Below are 23,480 nucleotides of genomic sequence, written 5' to 3'. Positions count from 1 at the left end.
CCAGCGATTGGCGAGATGCTGGAATCGATGATCGAAGAACAAAATGCTGGCGATTCAGAGGTTTATTGCAATCGAAAAAAGTCAACGCCGTGATAAGAGGCGGGAACGGGCAGACGGGAGAGTGATTTATGTTCCAGGGGCGTGTGAAGGAGAGCACGGGGCACCCAGACGGCGGTGTCGGGGGAGAGGGGGACTGGCGAGCGGGAGATGGCTGTAGGGGGGAGGAGTTGCCGGTGGGGGGGGGGGGGAGGTGCTGCCGGGACGGGGGTGATGCCGCATTGGGGGGGTACCGGGGGGGGGGGGGGCCGGGGGGGGGGGGGGCTGCATGGGGAGAGGGGGCTGCATGGGGGGGGGGGGGGGGGGAGGTGCTACCGGGCCGGGTGTGATGCCGAATTGGAGAGGTACGGGGGGGGGGACCGGGGGGGAGGAGGAACCGGGGGGAGGAGGTGCCGGCGGAAGGGGGTGCCGGGGGAGGTGGGAGCCGGGGAGGGGGGCTGCATGGGGGGAGGGAGGTGCCGCAGAAAGGGGACTGCCTGGGGGAGGGCGGGGGTGGGGAGTTGCTGGCGGGGGTGGGTGGGGGGAACTGGAGTAAGGGACTCAGCAAGCTCGAATCAGGAACAGCGGCTGAGCGAACACCTCCACCTCGCACAGAGTGAGGCGCTTCCTCCTCCCTCGCCGCACCACGTTGATGAAGCGGCCTTGCATGCCGCCGCAGTCGAAGCTCTCCACCTCGTTCAGGCCGATGGAGGTGACGGTGGCGCACCTGCAGGACGGGTGGGGAGGGAGAGAGGTTGAGAACGCACAGCTGGGACAGACCGGAAAGGGGGGGGGGGGGGAGCTGGAGAAATGTGTCGGAAGGAACTGCAGATGCTGGTTCACACTGATGATAGGCACAACATGCTGGAGTAACTCAGCGGGACAGGCAGCATCTCTGGAGGGAAAGAATGGGTGACGTTTCGGGTCGACGCCCTTCTTCAGACTGTCAGGGGAGAGGGAGACACAGAGATAAGGATGGTTAAGGTGTGAAAATGAGACATCAAAAGAGATCCAGCTGAAGGAAAATGTAGAACAAATTGTTAGCTGGGAGAAGTTGACAACGAAGCAAACAGGGATAAAAAGTAACCGGGGATAGTCAGAGAGGCTCGGCGATCGTTTCGCTGAAACACCTCCGCTCATTCCGCATGAACCTACCTGATCATCCGGTGGCTAAACTTTAACTCTCCGTCCCATTCCCACACTGACCTTTCTGTCCCATTGTCAGAGTAAGGCGCAGCACAAATTGGAGGAACAACTCCTCATATTTCGCTTGGGCAACTTACACCCCAGCGGTATGAACAGTTACTTCTCTAACTTCAAGTAACCCTTGCTTTCCCCCTCTCTCTCCATCCCTTCCCCTTCCCAGTTTTTCGACCAGTTTGACTGCCCCCCAGATTAACTTTTATCTCTGTACACTTCGTTGTCAGCTTCTCCTTGCTGACAATCATTTATTTTACATTTTCCCTGAACGTCATCCCTTGTGTTGTCTCGTTTTAACACCTTACCCGTTCTTAGCTCCGTGTCTCCCTCTCCCCTGACTCTCAGTCTGAAGAAGGCTCGGCTGGAGGCACCACTTCTCTCCAGAGATGCTGCCTACCCCACTAAGTTACTCCAGCATCTTCAATGCAAGCCAGCTCTGCAGTTCCTTCCTGCACAGGAGGTGCACAAGGGGCCGGGGGAAGCAGCAGGTGGCGGCCGCCGGGTGAGAGCCTGTAACCGGCGTCACACGGAAAGCACCGGGCCTGTTACTGGCGGAGCTCACCTGGGGTTGTCGTTGCCGTGGTTGTGGAAGGAATCGCCGATGCGGATTTCTGCGCCATCGATGTCCGCGCGGGGATCTCCGTCCGTGTTGGTGATTCTGACCGACCAGACCTGATGTTTCTCCAGCAGATCCAGGCTCCACCAGGGGTCCGTGTCAGAGTCGGTGACCGCGCACGAGTCCTTGTCCCCGGTCTTCCCGTCCACGGCCCGACCGGCCGAACGCCCGTTGCTGGACTGCGTCGCCTTGCCACCCGGAGCCACGTTAGTCTCTGCAAACCACGGCGCTGTTAACGGGGGGGCGACCGACTAGCGCGCTCTCACCGGCCGACCGACAGCCCCCACACACACTCACTCACCACACCCACACACACATTCACACACACTCACTCGCCACACCCATACATACACTCACACACACACACACACACGCCCACACACACCACCCACCCACACCCCCCACACACACACGCCCACACACTCACCCCCCCCCACACACCCACGCCCCCCCACACACCCACACACACACACACACACACACACACACACGCCCACACACACACACGCCCACACACTCACCCCCCCCACACACCCACGCCCCCCCACACACCCACACACACCACGCCACCCACACCCACTCACACCCCCCACACCCACTCACACTCCCCCCACACACACACACGCCCACACACACTCACACCCGCCCACACACACACCCACCCACGCACACTCACACACACTCACACCCGCCCACACACACTCACTCCCCCACACATCACCCACCCACACCCCCCCCCCCACACACTCACACCCCCCCCCCACACACACCCACTCCCCCCACACACCCACACACACCACCCACACCCACACCCGCCCACACACACTCACACCCACCCACGCACACTCACGCCCACACACACTCACGCCCACACACACTCACGCCCACACACACTCACGCCCACACACGTCCTTACATTCACCAACCCACACACTCACCACCCCACACACACTCACGACCCCACATTCACACGCACTCCCCCCCCCCACACACACACACCATCCCACACCCCACAAACACATTCACCACCCCACGCTCACACACACCATCCCACAAACACACACACCATCCCACACAAACACACACAATCACGCACCACCCTACCCTACCCAACCCCACACACACGCACCATCTCACACACACTTACATTTACGAACCGCCCACCCACCCTCACGCACACACATTCACCACCCCACACACATACTCACATCCACCGCCCACTCACGCACACATGCACCCACTCACTAACCACCCCCCACACACACAAACACATCAACCCACACACACTCACTACCCCATTCACATTCACTAACCTCCCCAGACACACTCACCACCCTTCGCACACTAACTACCCCCAAACATATACTCACCATCCCCACACTCACACCACCCCTACACACTACAACGGGCGTTCGCCCCGTCCTCGCGGCCTACCATTGAAAATGGAGCGGCGTTTCCTGTCGGGACCGGCTGGGACCACAGCTTCGGTGGCGGTGGCGCAGCGCTGGGATACCAACACGGAGCGGGCGATACCATACCGGGTCGCCGTGCGGTAAGCTCCGGAGCGCTTTGGCCGCCGACTCCCAACATCGCGGAGCTGTGGCTGCGGGCGTCCGGCCGCGGGCAGCGCTGGATTTGGAGCGCCGCAGAGCCAGGGATCGAGTTCGCCGGGGTCGGAGCTCCAACCGGCGCGTCCTGAGGACTACGAGTGCCCCGGCCTCCGGGGAGGAGGCAGCCGCTCCAGACTTTTCCAAGCCGCTGAGGAATGTTTCACCCGACGCCGAAGTTCCAGCTTCACGGCAAGAGGGCCCTGAAAATCATCGGACTGGCTGCACGGCCACAAATGGGCCCCGACCTCGGGTGTTTCACAGAGGAAGAGGACTTAACTTTCTGGTGCCTTTCCCCACAGTGGAAAATTTTGATTCTACTGTGGGGGGACGTTTGTGTTGAACTCTATAATGTGTCCATTTTATTCATTTTTTTTAAAAAACCTTTTTCTATGGTTTGTAATGGAAACTTATTATTTAATTTATGTAAAGCACTTTGGTGTCAATGCGAGTTGACTTAAAATGTGCTATCTAAATAAAACTTACTTACTTACTTACTTACACTCACTCACACCATCCCACACTCGCCATCCCCACACACTCGCATACTACCTTCATACACACACAACCTCCCGACACACTCACACACCACCCCCACACACTCCAGCCCATGCTCACATACACCACCCCCCACACACATTCACACCCACACACTCACCACCACACACTCACCGCCCAACACACACTCACGCACCCACCCCCCCCCACACACACACACCATTCCACACACTTATGCACCTACCCCCACGCACACACCACCCCCACCCCACTCACACACACTCATACCCACACTCACTCACCACCACACACACTCACCACTCACCCACCACCCCACACACACACCACCCCCACCCCACTCACACACACACACTCATACCCACACTCACTCACCACCTCACACACACTCACCACTCACCCACCCCACACACACACCACCCCCACCTCACACACACACACACTCATACCCACACTCACTCACCACCTCACACACACTCACCACTCACCCACCACCCCACACACTCGCCCACCAATACCCAGAGCAATATCCTCCCACTACCTTTATCTGTACATCTCCCTCGTTCGCTGCTGTCACCTTGTTGCAATTACTACAAGCGGCCTGCTTACCGTTGCCGGGCGCGGCCAAGCCATGCGTGCAGAGAGAAGCGAGAACACAGAGCAGCGAGAGCTTCATCCCGCCGGAGCCGGTGAGGGAGAGTGGATGAGAGCCCGGCACAGTCTCTCCCGGGCGGGGGTGAATAACCCGAGCCGCGCCCTAACTCAACACCTCTGTAAACAGAGGCTCGGCTTCCAGGGGCAGCTGGTGCCGCCGCAACTCGCTGCTCCCCCCCCCCCTCCCTCCGCACTCCTCCTCCCTCCCTCCCTCCCTTTCGCCACCCTTCCTCCGCACAATCCCTACCCCCTCTCCTCACCCCCCGCCCCCACTCCCACCCTCCTCCCTCACTCCGTCCCCCTCCTCCCTCCTAGAGTCATAGTGTAATACGGCGTGGAAACAGGCCCTTCGGCCCATTCGCCCACACCGGCCAACATGTCCCAGCTGCATTAGTCCCACATGCCTGCGCAGTGCTGGGACCCCAGCTACTTACAATATATATTAATGATCTGGATGAGGGAATTGAAGGCAATATCTCCAAGTTTGCGGATGACACTAAGCTGGGGGGCAGTGTTAGCTGTGAGGAGGATGCTAGGAGACTGCAAGGTGACTTGGATAGGCTGGGTGAGTGGGCAAATGTTTGGCAGATGCAGTGTAATGTGGATAAATGTGAGGTTATCCATTTTGGTGGCAAAAACAGGAAAGCAGACTATTATCTAAATGGTGGCCGACTAGGAAAAGGGGAGATGCAGCGAGACCTGGGTGTCATGGTACACCAGTCATTGAAAGTGGGCATGCAGGAGCAGCAGGCAGTGAAGAAAGCGAATGGTATGTTAGCTTTCATAGCAAAAGGATTTGAGTATAGGAGCAGGGAGGTTCTACTGCAGTTGTACAGGGTCTTGGTGAGACCACACCTGGAGTATTGTGTACAGTTTTGGTCTCCAAATCTGAGGAAGGACATTATTGCCATAGAGGGAGTGCAGAGAAGGTTCACCAGACTGATTCCTGGGATGTCAGGACTGTCTTATGAAGAAAGACTGGATAGACTTGGTTTATACTCTCTAGAATTTAGGAGATTGAGAGGGGATCTTATAGAAACTTACAAAATTCTTAAGGGGTTGGACAGGCTAGATGCAGGAAGATTGCTCCTGATGTTGAGGAAGTCCAGGACAAGGGGTCACAGCTTAAGGATAAGGGGGAAATCCTTTAAAACCGAGATGAGAAGAACATTTTTCACACAGAGAGTGGTGAATCTCTGGAACTCCCTGCCACAGAGGGTAGTCGAGGCCAGTTCATTGGCTATATTTAAGAGGGAGTTAGATGTGGCCCTTGTGGCTAAGGGGATCAGAGGGTATGGAGAGAAGGCAGGTACGGGATACTGAGTTGGATGATCAGCCATGATCATATTGAATGGCGGTGCAGGCTCGAAGGGCCGAATGGCCTACTCCTGCACCTAATTTCTATGTTTCTATGTTTCTATGCCTGCGCTTGGTTCATATCCCTCCAAACCTGTCCTATCCATGTACCTGTCCAACTGTTTCATAAACGATGGGATAGTCCCAGCCTCAACTACCTCCTCCAGCAGCTTGTTCCACACACCCACCTGTGTAAAAAAGTTACATCTCTGATGCGGAGGGAGTTTGCAACCTTCACGTGGTCCACCCTGTTTCGACGAAAGCAATCAACCTGGCGTGCACAATCAAATAAGATCAAATAGAACAAGTTGTCCTATAACTTTAGGCTGTGCACGCCGTACACAAGAAGAAGACCCCTCGGATTCCTATTAAATCTTTTCCCCCACACCTTGAACCTATGTCCTCTGGTCCTTGATTCCCCCACTCTGGGCAAACGTCTACCTGATCTATTCCACCCATGATTTTGTATAGATCTTCTCTCATTCTACTGCTCTCCATGGAATAGAGACCCAGCCTACTCAACCTCTCCATATAGCTCACACCCTCTAGTCCTGGCAACATCCACGTAAATCTTTTCTGAACCCTGTCAAGCTTGACAATATCTTTCCTATAACATGGTGCCCAGAACTGAACACAATACTCTAAATGCGGTCTCACCAACGTCTTATACAACTGCAACATGATCTCCCAACTTCTATACTCAATACTCTGATTGATGAAGGCCAATGTGCCAAAAGCCTTTTTGACTACTTTATCTATCTGCGACTCGGCCTTCAAGGAACCATGCACCTGTACTCCTAGATCCCTCTGCTCTACAACACTCCCCAGAGGCCAACCATTTACTGTGTAGGTCCTGCCCTTGTTCGACGTCCCAAAATGCAACACCTCACACTTCTCTGCATCAACCATTCCTCAGCTCACCTGGCCAATCGATCCAGATCCTGCTGCAATCTTTCACAACCATCTTCACTATCTGCAAAAATCACTAACTTTTGTGTCATCAGCACCTCCACCCCACTCCTCCCTCCCCCTATGCCCCCTCCCTTCCCCTTCGCCCTCCCTCCCTCCGCCTCCCTCCTCCTTCCCTCCGCCCCCCTTCTCACTCCCTCCCCTTCCCCTCTACCTCTCCCTCCCACCTCCTCCCTCCCTCCCTCTGCCCTCTCCCTCCTCTCTCCACCTACTTCTCCCTGCCTCCCCTTCCTCTGCCCTCCCTTTCCCTCCACTCTTCCCCTCCATCCTCTGCCCTTCCACCTCCCTCCTTGCTCTGTCCCATCACTTCTCCCTCCCTCTGCCCTCCCCCTTCACCCCCCATCCTCCCCCCTACTCTCTGCCCCCTCTTCCCTCCACCCCCCGATCTCCTTCCCCTCTCCTCTGCCCTCCCTCCGCACCCTCCTCCCTCACACTTCCGCCCTCCCTCCGCCCCCCCTCCTCCCTCCGTATGCTCCCATCCTCCCTCCGAGGGAGAGCGATGTGCAGAGGCACAGAGATGGCGCTGCCGGCGGCACAGTAGGGGTGAGGGGTCAGGGTGGGGGTGAGGGGTCGATGGAGTTGGGGGTCAAGGAAGGAATAAGGGATCGGGATGGCGTTGAAGGGTCAGAGAAGGTTCAGGGTGGGGTTGAGGGGTCAGGGCGGGGTCATGGTGAGGATGAGGGGTTAGGATGGAGTTGAGGGGTCAGGGTGATTATGCGGAGTCAGGGTTGGGGTGAGGGCTCATGGTGAGGATGGGGAATCAGGGTGGGACTGAGAACACTAACTTATTCATGCCGACCAAGAAGCCCCATCTAAGCTGGTCCCATTTGCCGTATTTGGTCCATGTCTCTCTAAAGCCTTCCTGTGTAGATATGAAAGTGATGTTTAAGAGGCTTGTAGACGGGCACATGGCTCGGCAAAGAATGGAGGGATATGGATCATGGTCGTAACATGAATGTAACATGGCATCATTTTTAGCACACTCACTGTGGGCCGAAGAGCCTCTTCCTGTGCTGGAGTGTCTATGTACAATAAGGTGCTCATGGGATCCTGTCGGGCTAAATGGACTCCACATCAACAGAGTCTGAAGAAGGGTCTCGACCCGAAACGTCGCCTATTTCCTTCGCTCCATAGATGCTGCCTCACCCGCTGAGTTTCTCCAGCATTTTTGTCTACCTTCGATTTTCCAGCATCTGCTGTTCCTTCTTAGACAGGGAATTTGGTGTTTTTGGAAGTTCAGAAGCAAAGGCAGCCTTGGGCATGTAAGTCATGGAGTCATACAGGCCCTTCGGCCCATGCTAACCATCCACACTAGTCCCACCTGCACATTATTGACCCATATCCTTCTAAACCTTTCCTATCCATGCATCTGTCCAAATGATTTTAACTCTTGTTATAGTACCTGCCTCAAATACCTCCTTTGGCACCCACAACCCTCTGTGTAAAAAAAGTTGCCCCTCAAGTTCTTATTGAATCTATCCCCTTTCACTTTAAACCTGAGACCTCTGCTTCTTGCTTTCCCTCTTCTGGGTAAAAGTGCGTTGACACGATCTATTCCCCTCTATTTTTACAACACAGGTATTGGAGGGCTGTGGGATGGAGACTGAGGTGATACAAGGCCAAGCATGGAGTGTGTGTGCAACGGCATGCACTTGGATAGAACCATCTGGTCAAACGTAGCCACTCCACACCAGACTGGGTGGCGTTATGAGCTGTGAGGATGGGCAAGGGGGCAAAGGGGGGGGGGGTGTGGGTGCAAGGGGGTATCAAGGGGATGGGGGGGGGGGGGGTGGTGTTCAGACCCCTTGAGGACTGGGGCAGTAGTTAGAGTGTTTCTGTGCTCAGGGCTGGTCTGGATGGTGCCAGTGGATGCTGGTGTTGTAAATGGATGGGAAGAGATTGTACGGAGCGCTGGTCTCCAGTACCATGCATGGGATGTCACCAAAGCTGAAGGGTTTTATTTGTCTCCTGGTTACAGCTGAGACCAACACTGCAGCGACTGCCGGAGGTGGTGAGGCCCATTGGTAGCTGCCGACTGCCGGATGCGTTGCCGGTGTGGTAGTGTGGTCATCCCACAGCCGTCCTGCTGAGCAAGGTGGCTGTAACGTGGGGGTGAGTACTGTGCCTGCCTGGCGTCTGCTACTTGACGAGGATGTGGATGGGGTAGAAGGCCGCAAGCAGGTCTCTGGGCAGGCTCCGCAGCTTGCTGATCAACACCAGCCGAAACTTCGCCACACGGCTCGGAGAGAATTCATTGCGAGAGTACTCTGGCCCGTCGCTCGGCTGCAGCAAGGACAGGAACCTGCTGGGACAACAGGAGGCTGCGTTAACATGGGCTGTTGGTCACACAGGCCCGGCTCAGGGCTCAGTGGCACAGGCCCAGTGGTGGCACAGGCCCAGTGGTGGCACAGTCCCAGTGGTGGCACAGGCCCAGTGGTGGCACAGGCCCAGTGGTGGCACAGGCCCAGTGGTGGCACAGGCCCAGTGGTGGCACAGGCTCAGTGGGGGCACAGGCCCAGTGGTGGCACAGGCCCAGTGGTGGCACAGGCCCAGTGGTGGCACAGGCCCAGTGGTGGCACAGGCCCAGTGGTGGCACAGGCCCAGTGGCACAGGCCCAGTGGTGGCACAGGCCCAGTGGTGGCACAGGCCCAGTGGTGGCACAGGCCCAGTGGCACAGGCCCAGTGGTGGCACAGGCCCAGTGGTGGCACAGGCCCAGTGGTGGCACAGGCCCAGTGGTGGCACAGGCCCAGTGGTGGCACAGGCCCAGTGGCACAGGCTCAGTGGTGGCACAGGCCCAGCAACACAGGCCCAGTGGTGGCACAGGCCCATTGGTGGCACAGGCCCAGTGGTGGCACAGGCCCAGTGGTGGCACAGGCCCAGTGGTGGCACAGGCCCAGTGGCACAGGCTCAGTGGTGGCACAGGCCCAGCGATACAGGCCCAGTGGTGGCACAGGCCCAGTGGCACAGGCCCAGCTGTCAGAGGAGGTTAGGACTATCCCAACTTTTAAGAAACAGTAAGACAGGTGCATGGATAGGACGGGTTTTGAAGGATATGGACCAAACGCAGGCAGGTGGGTTTAGAGTAACTGGGACATGTTGGCCGGTGTGGGCAAGTTGGGCTGAAGGGCCTGTTTCCACACTGCATCACTCTATATGATACGATATGATAAAACGTTATTCATCCCCGGAGGTAAATTAGTCAGCTATGACTCTATGACTAACATTCAGTACAAGATAAAGCCAGTCAAGTCTGATCACTAACCCCCCCCCTCTCCGGGACATTCCCTCACTCCCCCCTCTCTGGGCCATTCTCCCACTCACCCGTCATTCTGCAGTAACTCCTTGCTCATTAATTTGTCCATGAGCCCGGCCTGGATCTGTTCAAACACATTGGTCACCACGGGGAACATGTTCACCTCCATCATGTCGATCACCAGCATCTTCCCGTACCTGGAGGTTTGCAACGTACAGCAGGTTAGTGCTGGCCGTGGGGCAGGGATGGGGGAGGGGATTGGACAGGGGAGGGGATGGGACAGGAGACGGGGGAGGGGACGGAGTACTGGCTTCCTCCCACACACCAAAGATGTACAGGTTTGTAGGTTAATGCTTTAGTATAAATGTACATTGTCCCTAGTGTTTGTAGGGTAGTGTTTGTGTGCGGGTATCGCTAGTCGGTGCAGACTCGGTGGATGAAAGGCCTGTTTCCGTGCTGTATCTCTAAACTAAAACGCTCCATATTCTTCTCCTGACTTCACTTTCCACGTCTATCCTTGTCTTACACCTTGTTATGGTATTGCCATCTGACAATCAAATCCCCTCCTTCCACTTTACCTCTGTCCACCTATCACTGGGAAACAAGGAACTGCAGATGCTGCTTTACAAAGACAGTTCTGCATCGACTACCTGATGGCCCCAAGGAGGCCGAGACGCAGCACCTGGGGCTTCATGTGGCTGGGATTCAAAGCGTCGTAGAAGTTGGTGTCGATGTAGCGCAGGAAGATGCTGGCTTGTCCCGACGGGTCAATGATGAGAGGCCACCTGAAACACAGCGGGGTGGAGGGAGGGTGGTCCGTAAACCTCAACACCCGCACCCTCCCCCCGGCACCCACACCCTCCCCAGCACCCACACCCTCCCCAGCACCCACACCCTCCCCACGACACCCACACCCTCCCCACGACACCCACACCCTCCCCAACACCTACACCCCTCCCATAACACAACCCTCCCCCCAGCACCCACACCCTCCCCCCAGCACCCACCACCCTCCCCAGCACCCACCACCCTCCCCACGACAACCCACCACCCTCCCCAGACACCCACACCTCCCCAACACCTACAACCCTCCCCAACACCCACACCCTCCCCCCAGCACACACCCTCCCAGCACCCCACCCCCTCCCACGACACCCACACCCTCCCCAACACCCCACCCTCCCCCCCGGCACCCACAACCCTCCCCCGGCACCACACCCTCCCCACCACACCCACACCCACGACCACCCAAACCCCCCCCATCACCCCCCTCCCCCCACACCACAACCCCCCCACTAACCCCTCACCCACCACCCCGCCCCCACACCCTCCCCATCACCCACACCCTCCCCCCAGCACCAACACCCTCCCCATCACCCACACCCTCCCCCCGGCACCCACACCCTCCCCATCACCCACACCCTCCCCCCAGCACCAACACCCTCCCCATCACCCACACCCTCCCCAGCACCCACACCCTCCCCAGCACCCACACCCTCCCCACGACACCCACACCCTCCCCAACACCCACACCCTCCCCACGACACCCACACCCTCCCCACGACACCCACACCCTCCCCAACACCTACACCCTCCCCATCACCCACACCCTCCCCCCGGCACCCACACCCTCCCCACGACACCCACACCCTCCCCACGACACCCACACCCTCCCCAACACCCACACCCACCCCAGCACCCACACCCTCCCCAGCACCCACACCCTCCCCACGACACCCAACACCCTCCCCAGCAAAAAAACCCTCCCATCAAAAAAAACCTCCCCAGCACCCAAACCCTTAAAAGGAAAACAACCCTCCACAACACAAACCCAAAACTACCACCAGCAACCAACACCCTCCCCATCACCAACCAACCCTCCCCCAGCAGCCAACCAACAACCCTGCCCCATCACCCACACCCTCCCCAGCACCCAACACCCTCCCCGGCACCCCCCACCTCCCCACGGACACACACACCCTCCCCCGGCACCCAACACCCTCCCCCCGACCACCCACACCCTCCCCACGACCTCCCACACCCCTCCCCCCACACTCCACACCCTCCCCAACACCAACACACCTCCCCAACCCCACACCCTCCCCACGGACTCCCACCACCCTCCCCCAACACCAACCAACCACCCCACTCCCCACGCACCCACACCCTCCCCACGACACCCACACCCTCCCCACGACTCCCACACCCTCCCCAACACCAACACCCACACCCTCCCCAGCACCCACACCCTCCCCAACACCCACACCCTCCTCAACACCCACACCCTCCTCAACACCCACACCCTCCTCAGCACCCATACCCCTCTCCTGAACCCCTGCCCCTCCCCGGGTATGCAGGGGAGTCCACCTGCAGTGCCAGAGCGGTGTCAGTGAAACATACCCGCACCCACACCACAGAGGGGTCTGTGTCCAGTACCCCAACACCATCAACTTCAGGGGTTCAGGCGGGAGCTGCTCCCTTCTTCCCCCAGCGACAGAGGGGTCTACGCCCTCCTACCCCCCTCCCCCCCACAATGGGACCACCATGAGGAGGGTGGAGCACTCTTTGCTGCCCTCCACCCCAGCCCCCTCACCCTGATACCTGCCGTCCTGCTTGATCTTGTCACCCACATCCTTCAGCAGCACGTCGTCCAACTCCCGGATGTGGCACAGGATCCCCTTCTGATCCGACAGTGAGGCCTCTGCACCCAGACAGAGGGGAGAGGGGGGGGGGGGAGAGGGGGAGAGAGGGGGAGAGAGGGGGGGGAGGGGGGGGGAGAGGGGGAGGAGAGGGGGGGGAGAGGGGGGGAGGGGGGGAGGGGGGGAGGGGGGGGGGGGGGGGAGGGGGGGAGGGGGGGAGGGGGGGAGGGGGGGAGGGGGGGAGGGGGGGAGAGGGGGAGAGGGGGAGAGGGAGAGAGGGAGAGAGGGAGAGAGGGAGAGAGGGAGAGGGGGAGGGGGAGGGGGAGGGGGAGGGGGAGGGGGAGGGGGAGGGGAAGGGGAAGGGGAAGGGGAAGGGGAAGGGGAAGAGGAAGAGGAAGAGGAAGAGGAAGAGGAGGGAGGAGGAGAGGAGGGAGGAGAGGGTGGGGGGAGTGTCGTCAAAACTGGACATTCCTGACTCCATACAGAATATTGCTGCCTCCCTGGCCCATGAACCATCCTCACTCTGTCTATCACAATCGTCCTCAGAACACCAGTGGGAGCCGGCCCTTCAGCCAATTAATCCTAGCCCACCATACCTGGTCTAGTCTTGGCATCAGCTCCACCCGTGCCTCGTGACTTTTACCACAAATCATTGTCAGTCTGTGCCTCAAATCTCATCACTGGCTCTCCACAGCTCTCATGGCGAGAGAATCACCAACAGCCATGACTCTGTGAGGCACCAGGGCCTTAATCTGCAGCAATGCCCCCTGACTGGAGATAACAACCTCCCTGCTGTGGCCAGAATTATGTTTCAATCACCTCCCCTCCTTGTGAACCATGCCAGCCCAAACGTACCCCCCTCTCCCCAGGTATCAACCCTCTCCTCCCAGGATCCAACTCAATGAACCTTCTCAGCACTGCTTCAGGGCAAGTAGACAGAGAGGATCCAAAACTACAAGGCACTGGCTTAAGAGCCATAGGGTCATACAGTGTGGAAACAGGCCCTTCCGCCCAACCTGTCCATGCCGACCAACATGCCCCAGCTACACTAGTCCCACCTGCCCGTACTTGAGTTGAGTTTATTGTCATGTGTATCGAGGTACAGTGCAAAGCTTTTGTTGCATGCTAACCAGTCAGCGGAAAGACAGTACATGATTACAATCGAGCCGTCCACAGTGTAGATACATAATAATGGGAATAATGTAAATAATGTTTCGAGTAAGATAAAGTCCAGTAAAGATAGTCTGACGGTCTCCAAGGTAGTAGACAGTAGCTCAAGGCTGCTCTCTAGTTGTTGGCAGGATGGCTCAGTTGGCATTTGGCCCATATCCCTCTAAACCTATCCTATCCATGTTGCTGTCCAAATGCCACTTCAGGGTAGAGATTTGAGAGGAACCTCGGGAGCAACTTGTTCACTCAGAGAGTAGTCCATATCTGGAATGAGCTGCCAGAGGAAGCTATAGAAGTGATACAAGTACGACTTTTAAAAGATAGATAAATGGATAGGAGGGGTTTAGGGGGAATATGGCCCAGAATGGTCATCGTGGACAGTGGGTCAAAGGGCCTGTTTCTGTGCTGTTCAGCTCTGTGATAGTCAGAACATTCTTCCTCATGTGTGAATACTGAAACTGTTTACAATACTCCAGCTCTCAGTACAGCTGCCAAAGACCAGGCCAAAGAGCGGCATGATGGAGCAGCGGTAGAGTTACTGCCTATTGTTAGAGTAAAGACTGTTATAGTACCTGCCTAGGTTTGTAGGTTAATTGGCTTTTGTAAAATTGTAAATCGCCCCTGGTGCTTTACAATTGCTTTAGTGTGCAGGGATCGCTGGTCGGAGCTGATGGTGGGATGAAGGGCTTGATTTTACTTCGGAGTCACGTGAGTGACTACGTGAAGAAGGGCCGTCCGTCTGCGTGCGCGTCATTACGTCTGAACGCAATGCGCGACGGACTGGCAGAGGCACTGCGTCCTCCCAGGCCGTTAGGATGGCAGGTAAGGAAAGTTGAACACTTATCTGCGTTCTTTCGGGCTTGAAACTTTTTGTAGTTTCAGGGCCCAGAAGTCGAGGAGACGGTCCGCGGGGAAGTCGGCTGCCGAAGACCGCAGCATTTCCCAGTAGCGGGCAACGGTGTCTCCCGACATTAGCGCTGGCAGCTGAACCGGCAGGAGACTTGTTGCAGGAGGAGAGCTCCGTTGGTGGTCCTGCAGTACGGGAAAATCCACCCGCAAGTCAAACAACCCGTTGACTCAGAAGAGTCCGGGGAGGGAAAGGGATACCCTCCCTCAACGGAGAGTGTCTGAGGATGACTTTTGGAGAAGTTGCTCCAACAATGACCTGCTCTAAGGAGAGAGCTGTGTCAGCCCGGGGCCTACAGCAGCAGGCAGTACCAGTAGCCTCGCATTATGGGGCAACCCAATGTCTTCTCCATTGGAGGGGGAAGTACATATGGAAGAAACCACTCTGAATCAGAGTACAAAAGCAGGGGGGGGGGGAGGGAACCTTCCCAGGGACAAGCAGAAGAAAGGAAGTAAGTAAGTAACTTTTACTTATATAGCACTGTTTAAGTTAACTTGCACCAAAGAGCTTTACATAAAATAAATAATAAGCACAAAAGAAAAGAAATACTTCTGCAATCATCCAGGTTCCACTGGGTGCTTCCCTGGATAGAGATCTAGAAAATGTCTCCTGCTCTGAGGAGAGGAGCATTCATGGTCAGTTTCAGTCTGACCCAAAGCAAGAATCTCATTTAGGCCCGCTGGAGGGGCCATGTCAGCGCAGGTATCCTCAGGGGCCTGCGGCAGCACCTGTTTTCTGGGCTACCTACAAATCTCACTCTCAATGGAGGGGAGTGTGAGTGATCAGTAGGTAACTGATCTCGAATTACAATACTATACAATACCATTTATTTGTCATTTGAACCTCACATAACGTTCAAAGGAAATTTGGTTTCGAGATCAGTAGGTAACTGATCTTGAATTAAAGTATGAACATACTGAAGCACATGCATAGGGCCTCAAGAGACAGCAGTTGGCAGAATATCCGCACAAATGCCGGCAAGGGAACAGCGCTATCAGGGTGACTTTGGAGAAACCAGCCGCCGAATCCTCTCTTCAGGTAAGACCAGAAGAAGAAAGCAAAAGCTGTCGGACCAATCAAGGTACCAACGACAAGCAAACTTAATCAGTAGGCGACAACACACCCCACACCTCCATAGGGGGTAAGCAGTTCACTGAAGCCGGTGGTAGCTTGAAAGCTGGGCACGGAAATATGATCAGAGTCGTCTTTCAAGGCAGACTCAGAATTATGGCCAGAATTGTCCGACAAGGCAGGCTCAGTATGATAAGGTTTTCAGACCAAGGCCCAAGCAAAGGTCAGGAGAAACATGGAATCCACACTTCCTACCAGTCCAACTCCCAATCAAGGAGAGAAAAGGAACCCGCATCAGGGGCCTTTGGGCTTACCACAAGACCACCGGTAGCCATGGAGGTAGGTGGGTCTGGGTTTACTGAAACAAGGCATTGTGGACCAGTTACATGTTGGTAATTTTACTCTTGTGTTTTTGTTCAAAATGACAATAACATGAATTTCAGATCTGGTCTTAAAAAACAGATAACAACATGTGATTATTTTTTACTGCACAGCATACATAGGTTCCAAGCAGACTTGGAACTCGGACCGGAATTGTCTTCGAGGCAGGCCCAGTATTTTGGGCAGGGTTGCCTTCCAGGACAGGTGACAGATGGAGGATGTCACTTCATCTAGGTTTAACTCATTTGTGCAGTACAGACTTTTAGAAACAGCAATTTTTTGTTACGGTCTAACTACTGTTTTACTTAGGAGCTTCCTATAAAATGGTCACATGGCATGCATCGACCTCAAAGATGCATACTATTCGGTGTCTATTCATTAAGAACAGGAGATATTTGAAGTTTAACTGGATGGCATGGCTCCTAGACTATTGACTAAACTACGGAAACCAATCCTGGGACTACAAAGGTCTCAAAACCACATAGTAATGGCATATTTGGAGGACATTTTCATTTTTGAGTCACCAAGAATTGGCAGAAGCATCAGTCAAGCAAACCAAAACCCTGTTTGAAAGAATTGGTTACCTCATCCATCCAGTTAAATCAAAATTGACACCTACAAGGGTAATTGATTACCTAGAATTTACTATCAAAAACAGTAAATATGTTGGTGACTTCGCCTAGGGGCAAACGACTATATTTATCAAGCCTGCTATGACCTGATAGTCAAATACTAGCCATCTATCAGGCAAACAGCGAGTGTAATTGGCAAATAGTAGGTGCATTCCCAGCAGTACGGGCCTTTGCATTACCAGAACTTACAGCAAGCAAAGGAACGAACACTCAGATTACATGCAGGCCGAATTGGCAAACTATGGATTGCCATCAGAGGCCATTGTTGAATAGCTATGGTGGATAACGAATGGGAGTCAGCTCAGGGAAATTTTGCTCGAAAGCCATCGAGGGTTCTTCAGACCTATGCAAGCGGCTAAGGATGGGGAGACACCAACACAGTCTAAAGCTGTGGGGGCAGATGGAATGAGCAGGAGTCTGTAATTCCCCAACACATGGAATCAATTACCCAGAATTGTTGGGGGCACAATAGGGACTCAAGGTTCTCTGTAGCGAAATGCAACCGGTACTTGTTCAAATTCAGATTGATAACACCACTGTGGTGGCATATATCCATTAACAAGGGTGGTGTAAAATCTGTATCTTAAGACAGATTGTCGAACCTCATTTGGCACTGGTGTATCGAGAGGAATATTTGGGAAATCTACGAGGTAGATATAACACGGTGACAGATGCTGGATCACGAATGTTTAATAACAACACAGAATGGATGTTGAATCAGACAGTATTTAACAAAATAACTACACGATTTGGCATACCAGATGTTGATCCGTTTGCATCTAGACTAACCATTAGTTACCCAGATATGTGTCCTGCGAGCTGGATCCAGGAGCAAGGCAGTGGATGCTTTCGCCCTCAATTGGGGAGGAATGTTTATGTATGCTTTCCGCCAATTTGTCTCACAAACCGATGCTTGACAAAAATCAAGCAAGACTAAGCCACAGGCATATTGGTAGTGCCAGATTGGCCTACTCAAGCCTGGTCCCCAAAGTTTTTGGGAATTATAGTCCAGCCAGTAATGGCTGTACCCAAGAGCAGGGACCACCTAGTGAACCCAGTTACAGGGAGCAATCATCCACTACATGAACGTATAACTTGTTGGTCTGCAGATTCTGAGGAGGCCATTTCAAGGCATAGGACTGTCCGAACAAATACAACACAGTTCGGATAACGGATGTCTTGGATTTCCTATCAACTGTACTATAACTATAAACTAAGTTATAGTGCATCTATAGTGCCAGAGGCGCACTCTCCTTCAATCTGATGCCGGAAGCAGGGCACAGTTCGATAGGAACGCACCCCTTTACAACAAAATCCATGAAGGGAATTAACAATTTAAGACCTCCAAGGCCAAGGTACACTGACACATGGGATGTGAGCATGGTACAAGCCCTACTTTGACAGTGGGGACCGCCTATAACTAACCCTGAAGGTGGTATGCTGACAAAGAGTCCAGACACTGCAAAAGCTACGGTTGGACTACATGACCACCAATATGAACAACATAACATTCCTAATCAGGAACCTGATAAAACAGAGCAGGCCAGGAATGCCAGGGATGGAGATCAAGTTCTTGGCATATCCAGAGGACCAACGGTTGTGTGGGTGGTAACATACTAACACCACTATCTGAGAGTTACGGAGAACCACAGAGGCTCAGAACAATCGGTCCTCATCAGCCATAAAAAAACAACACCAAAAGGTGTCAACTCAAACCATCTCCAGATGGTCAAAAGAGGTAATGGCGGTAGCAGGAGTAAACATTTATATGGTTAAATCTCACTCCACCAGGGCTGCATCTACGTCAGCAGCAAGAGCTATGGACGTGCCCCTTGACGACATCCTAGTGGCTGCAGGATGGACGAATGAAATAACGGTCCACCGGTTTTATAACAAACCCATAACCGGACTGGGGGTGTTTGCACGCACCATTTTAAGTTCTGTCCCTTAGTTTCCCCCCCAAAGTTGGGAGGGGTAACTTTTTAAAAAACTTTTCTTTCATTTAAAGCATGACTTTCTTTACTTAACTACGTAATGTCTGAATGCTTTAATGATTACACGCATCCATGGTCAATCCATTCAGTGTGTGACGCCTGGATTCGTAACCGGCGTAAAATCACAGAGCTTTGAAAGCTTCACGTAGTCACTCACGTGACTCCGAAGTAAAATAGTAAGATTAAACGAGAACTTACCAGTTTGAAGTTTGATCTTGATTTTATGAGGAGTTACGATGAGCGATTACGTGCCCACCGCTCCCACCCTCATACTATCAAGGTCATATGGAAGTTCTAGTTTCTTCACAATCTTACTATTCTCAGGTCTTCTTTTTATCTGTGATTTAACACCGCTGCTTTGAAGATTGACGCGCACGCAGACGGACGGCCCTTCACGTAATCGCTCATCGTAACTCCTCATAAAATCAAGATCAAACTTCAAACTGGTAAGTTCTCGTTTAACCTTACTATTCTGCGCTGTATCTCCAAACAAAATGAAACCAAATCCCATATGTATACACCACAGGGCATTGTTCTGAATCACAGGATGCACCTGCATGCACTCATATTGTGACTACAAAACTCCATGAACAGACTAATAGGGCTGAGCAGAGTCAACATGGACAAATGATAGTGGGACATGCCTGATGCATCTGTTGATCTTTCAGCATTGAACCATGCAGCACTGAACCTGCCCTTTCAGCCCACCTCATCCGTGCCTATCCACACCAATCCCATGCACCACAAATCCTTTGACATTCTTCCTAACTAACTCCCCGTCCAATGCCATTTAAAAGTTGTAATTGTACCTGCCCCTATCGGAGGAGTATCATGTTCAGGTTTGGTCACGCTGCATATGAAAGATGGAAAGTGCAGAGAAGATTTACAAGGGTGTTGCCAGGACCCAAGGGCCTGAGCTATCGCGAGAGGTTGGGCAGGCTAGGACTTTATTTCTTGGAGGTGAATAGGTGAATAAAGTAAACTGTGCAGGAGGCTGTGTGGGTGATCTTAGAGGGTAGTCATACAGCACGGAAACAGGCCCTCTGGCCCAACTCATCCATGCCGACCAAGATGCCCCATCTAAGATAGTCTCATTTGCCCACATTTGGCCCATACCCCTCTACATCTTCCCTATCTATGTATCCGTCCAGATGTCTTTTAAATGCTGTGATTGTAGCTGCCTCAACTACCTCATAGAACAGCTCGTTCCATATATCCACCACACTTTTATAGAGGTGTAGAAAATCATGAGGAGAAAGGATGGGATGAATGTACAGATTTTAGTCTAGTTCCCACAATAGGGGAATGAAGAACCAGAGGCCATATGTTTAAGGTGAGAGGGGAAATATTTTAATAGGAACCCGAGAGTCAACATATTAACTCAGAGCATGGTGGGTGTAAGGAACGAGCTGCCAGTGGAGGTAGTTGAGGCAGGTACAATGTAGAGCTTGTGCAGGGTGGAGGTTTAGGTTCTTGGGCCATTGGGAGCTTGGTTGAGACAGGTGGACCTACATGAGGGATGGGCTACACCTGAACTGGAGGGCACCAATATCCTTGAGGGGAGGTATGCTCCTGCTATTGGGGAGGATGAGGTGGGGAGAGGGTGGGACCCAGAACAACAATGCAGCAGGTTGGAGGGGGAGTGAGACAGAATTACTTGTAGAAAAGGCAGAGGTTGGAGGCGATGTGTGAGGGCTGGTGAGCTTAACTGCATTCACTTTAATACAAGGAATCCTGTGGTGTGCAGAGGGGCCGAGAGTGTGCATCAACATAGAGTGGGTATCCAATATTGTTGTAAGCAGCACGGTGGCACAGTGGGTAGAGCTGCTGCCTCTCAGCGCCAGAGGCCCGCGTTCCATCCTGATTACGGCTGCTGTCTGTATGGAGTTAGCACATTCTCCCCGTGACCGAGTGGGTTTTCTCCGGGTGCTCCAGTTTCCTCCCACATTCCAAAGACGTGTAGGTTTGTAGGTAAATTGCCTTCTGTAAATTATACCTAGTGTGCAGGGATACACCTAGTGATCGCTGGACGGTGTGGACTCGGGCTGAAGGGCCTGTTTCCGTGCTGTATCGCTGTGGGAGGAGTTGACAGAGGGGGTGTGGTGGGAGAGCCTTCAACAAGGTTGTTCACACTGAGCGGCCTGGGGATGTCCTGCCCTGACGTGAATCTATGGCAAACTTACACAGGATCTGCATGGTGAATGGAGGCAAGGGTTTAAAGATGAGGGCATTGGTGAGAAGGACTGAGGGGGTTGGGAAGGGAGGGGTTGAGGCCTGGGGCAGATCAGCCGTGATCATATTGAGTTATGGGGGGGGGGGGGGGGGTGGGCAGGGGCCGAGTGCATTCCTACTGCTCACGGTTTCCTATCTTACTCTCATTAGTACAGGTGTCAGGGGTTATGGGAAGAAGGCAGGCGAATGGGGTCGAGGGTGAAAGGTAGGTCAGCCATGAAAGATGGAGTAGACTTGATGGGTCGAATGGCCCAATTCTGCTCCTTGATGAACCTACTGAAACTGGGCCCCCCCACCCCCCACCTCTGGGCCAGTATCCATCCCCCCGGGTCAGTATTCCCCCGGCGTGGGAGATTGCAACCTTCATGTGGTCCGACCTGTTTCGACGAATGCAATCAACCTGGCGTGCACAATCAAATAAGATCAAATAGAACAAGTTGTCCTACAACTTTAGGCTGTGCACGCCATACACAAGAAGTATTCCCCACCAGGGTTTGTATCGCCCCCACTCCCCCTGGGTCAGTGTCCCCCCCCCCCCCCCCACTCACCCCTCTGCAGCTTCTCCCTGAGCTGCAGCTTGGCCAGTGCGAGGCGCTCTTCTCCCTTGGCCGATGCTGCCTTCTTCACCACCAGAACCTCTTCTGCATCGCGGATAGCCTGGATAAGGAGAGATGCACTGTCAGGCTGCTCTGGGGCGAGGGAGAGGGTACGGGGAGTGGGGAGGGGAAAAGGGAGGAGGAGGAGAGAGGGGAGGGGGAAGGGGAGAGGGTAGACAGAGTGGGTAGTTGGGAGGAGGAGTGGGTATGGGAGGAGAGGAGAAGGGAAGAGGGGAGGAGTGGGGTGGAGGAGGAGTGGCGAGGGAAGGGGGAAAGAGAGACAGAAGGAAAATATGGGGAAGTGGAGGTGGGAATGAGGACTGAGGAGGGGGAGGAGGAAGGGTTGAAGGGAGGGGAAGGTGAGGGAGAGGGTGAGAGGGGGGGAAGGAAGAGAGAGATAGTGAGGAGGGAGAACAAGGCAAATTGAGGCACTGGTCGAGAATAAGTACGCATGAGACAGGTAGTTGGGATCAAGTGTATCCCTGGAAGGAGAGGGGGGCGAGATGGGAATGGGGGGGCGGGGGTGAATGGGGGTTGTGGGAGTGGGTGCGAGGGAGAGGGTGTGTGCGAAGCGGTGAGAGAGGGAGGGTGGGTGTGTGGGAGGCGGTGAGCAGGGGTGAGGGGGGTGGAGGGTGTGAGAGGGGCTGAAGGAGGGGGTGACAGAGGGTGTGAGAGGGGCTGAGGGCAGGGGTATGGGAGTGGGGGGTGGTGTGGGAGGGGGTGAGGAGGTGGGGTGGAGAGCCGCAGGGCCGGGCTTGTGTTGAAGTGCTGACTGACCTGTAGTGTGATGTTGGTCTTGCCCATATTTTGAAGCACACACTTGTCATGCTCATTGATGCGTTTCTGGAGCTCAGCGTAGGCCTTATGCATCTGTGGGAGTGACGGGGTTAGTGTGTGCAATGTCTTGTACCGACACAGCAATGATCCCAGACACCAGTGAGGGCTCTCCCTCCCCCCAGCTCTCAGTTCATGCTGAACCCTGCCTTGTACAATGATACATGGCCTGTCTCAACCTGGTCCCTCACCGCACATCAGTATCACCCCTCCCTGACTATCACCACTCCCCCAGTACCCCATCCCCTCAGTATCCCATCCCCTCAGTACCCCACCCACCCAGTACCCCACTCCCAGTACCCCACTCCTGGACAATAACTTCTGGACATTTCACCTGTGGCCGGAACAACCCCCCCCCCCCCCCCCCCCCCCCCCCTTACTGCCTCGTCGTTACTGTCAGGGCCGGTCTTGTCATAGTCATACAATGTGAAAACAGCCCAACTTGCCCACACCGGCCAACATGTCCCAGCTACACTATTCCCACCTGCCTGCGCTTAGTCCATATCCCTCCAAACCTGTCCTATCCATGTACCTGTCTAACTCTTTCTTAAACGTTGGGATAGTCCCAGCCTCAATTACCTCCTCTAGCAGCTTGTTCCATACACCCCATACAAAAAGTTACCCCTCGGATTCCTACTAAATCTTTTCCCCTTCACCTTGAACCTATGTCCTCTGGTCCTCGATTTCCCTACTCTGGGCAAAAGACTGTGCATCTACCCGATCTATTCCTCTCATGATTTTGTACACCTCTATAAGATCTCCCCTCATCCTCCTGCGCTCCATGAACTGGACCCAGCCTACTCAACCTCTCCCTAT

The 23,480-nt window shown here is 54.4% G+C and overlaps 2 protein-coding genes across 2 annotated transcripts in view; both read right to left on the bottom strand.

Moving 5' to 3' along the window:
- Nucleotides 1-559: 559 nt before the first annotated feature.
- On the bottom strand, nucleotides 560-4,761 carry LOC116985661 (pentraxin fusion protein-like). Its single transcript, XM_033040542.1, has 3 exons — nucleotides 4,585-4,761; nucleotides 1,799-2,066; nucleotides 560-763 (listed from the first exon to the last, which is right to left on the bottom strand). Exons 1-3 carry the CDS (start codon nucleotides 4,649-4,651, stop codon nucleotides 598-600), a joined length of 501 nt encoding a protein of 166 aa, XP_032896433.1. The 5' UTR covers nucleotides 4,652-4,761; the 3' UTR covers nucleotides 560-597.
- Nucleotides 4,762-8,871: 4,110 nt separating this feature from the next.
- Nucleotides 8,872-23,480, bottom strand: part of iqank1 (IQ motif and ankyrin repeat containing 1) — a 49,725-nt gene continuing 35,116 nt past the window's right edge. The window contains exons 10-15 of the mRNA XM_033040483.1: nucleotides 22,608-22,700; nucleotides 21,783-21,891; nucleotides 12,810-12,909; nucleotides 10,859-10,993; nucleotides 10,277-10,405; nucleotides 8,872-9,256 (exon numbers count right to left, since the gene is read on the bottom strand). Coding sequence (XP_032896374.1) covers nucleotides 9,094-9,256; nucleotides 10,277-10,405; nucleotides 10,859-10,993; nucleotides 12,810-12,909; nucleotides 21,783-21,891; nucleotides 22,608-22,700 — 729 coding nt within the window. The 3' untranslated portion in view covers nucleotides 8,872-9,093. The remainder of the gene's footprint in view (nucleotides 9,257-10,276; nucleotides 10,406-10,858; nucleotides 10,994-12,809; nucleotides 12,910-21,782; nucleotides 21,892-22,607; nucleotides 22,701-23,480) is intronic.

This window comes from Amblyraja radiata, chromosome 2 (genome assembly GCF_010909765.2).
Source record: "Amblyraja radiata isolate CabotCenter1 chromosome 2, sAmbRad1.1.pri, whole genome shotgun sequence".
Lineage (NCBI taxonomy): Eukaryota > Metazoa > Chordata > Chondrichthyes > Rajiformes > Rajidae > Amblyraja > Amblyraja radiata.
This window is presented reverse-complemented; position numbering and strand designations above follow the sequence as displayed.

Coding starts and splice junctions, on each gene's coding strand:
- LOC116985661 (XM_033040542.1), bottom strand. CDS start 4,651: ATGAAGCTCTCGCTGCTCTGTGTTCTCGCTTCTCTCTGCACGCATGGC. Junction 2,067..4,584: donor CTTGGCCGCGCCCGGCAACG/GTAAGCAGGCCG, acceptor CGTGGTTTGCAG/AGACTAACGTGGCTCCGGGT. Junction 764..1,798: donor CACGGCAACGACAACCCCAG/GTGAGCTCCGCC, acceptor CCCGTCCTGCAG/GTGCGCCACCGTCACCTCCA.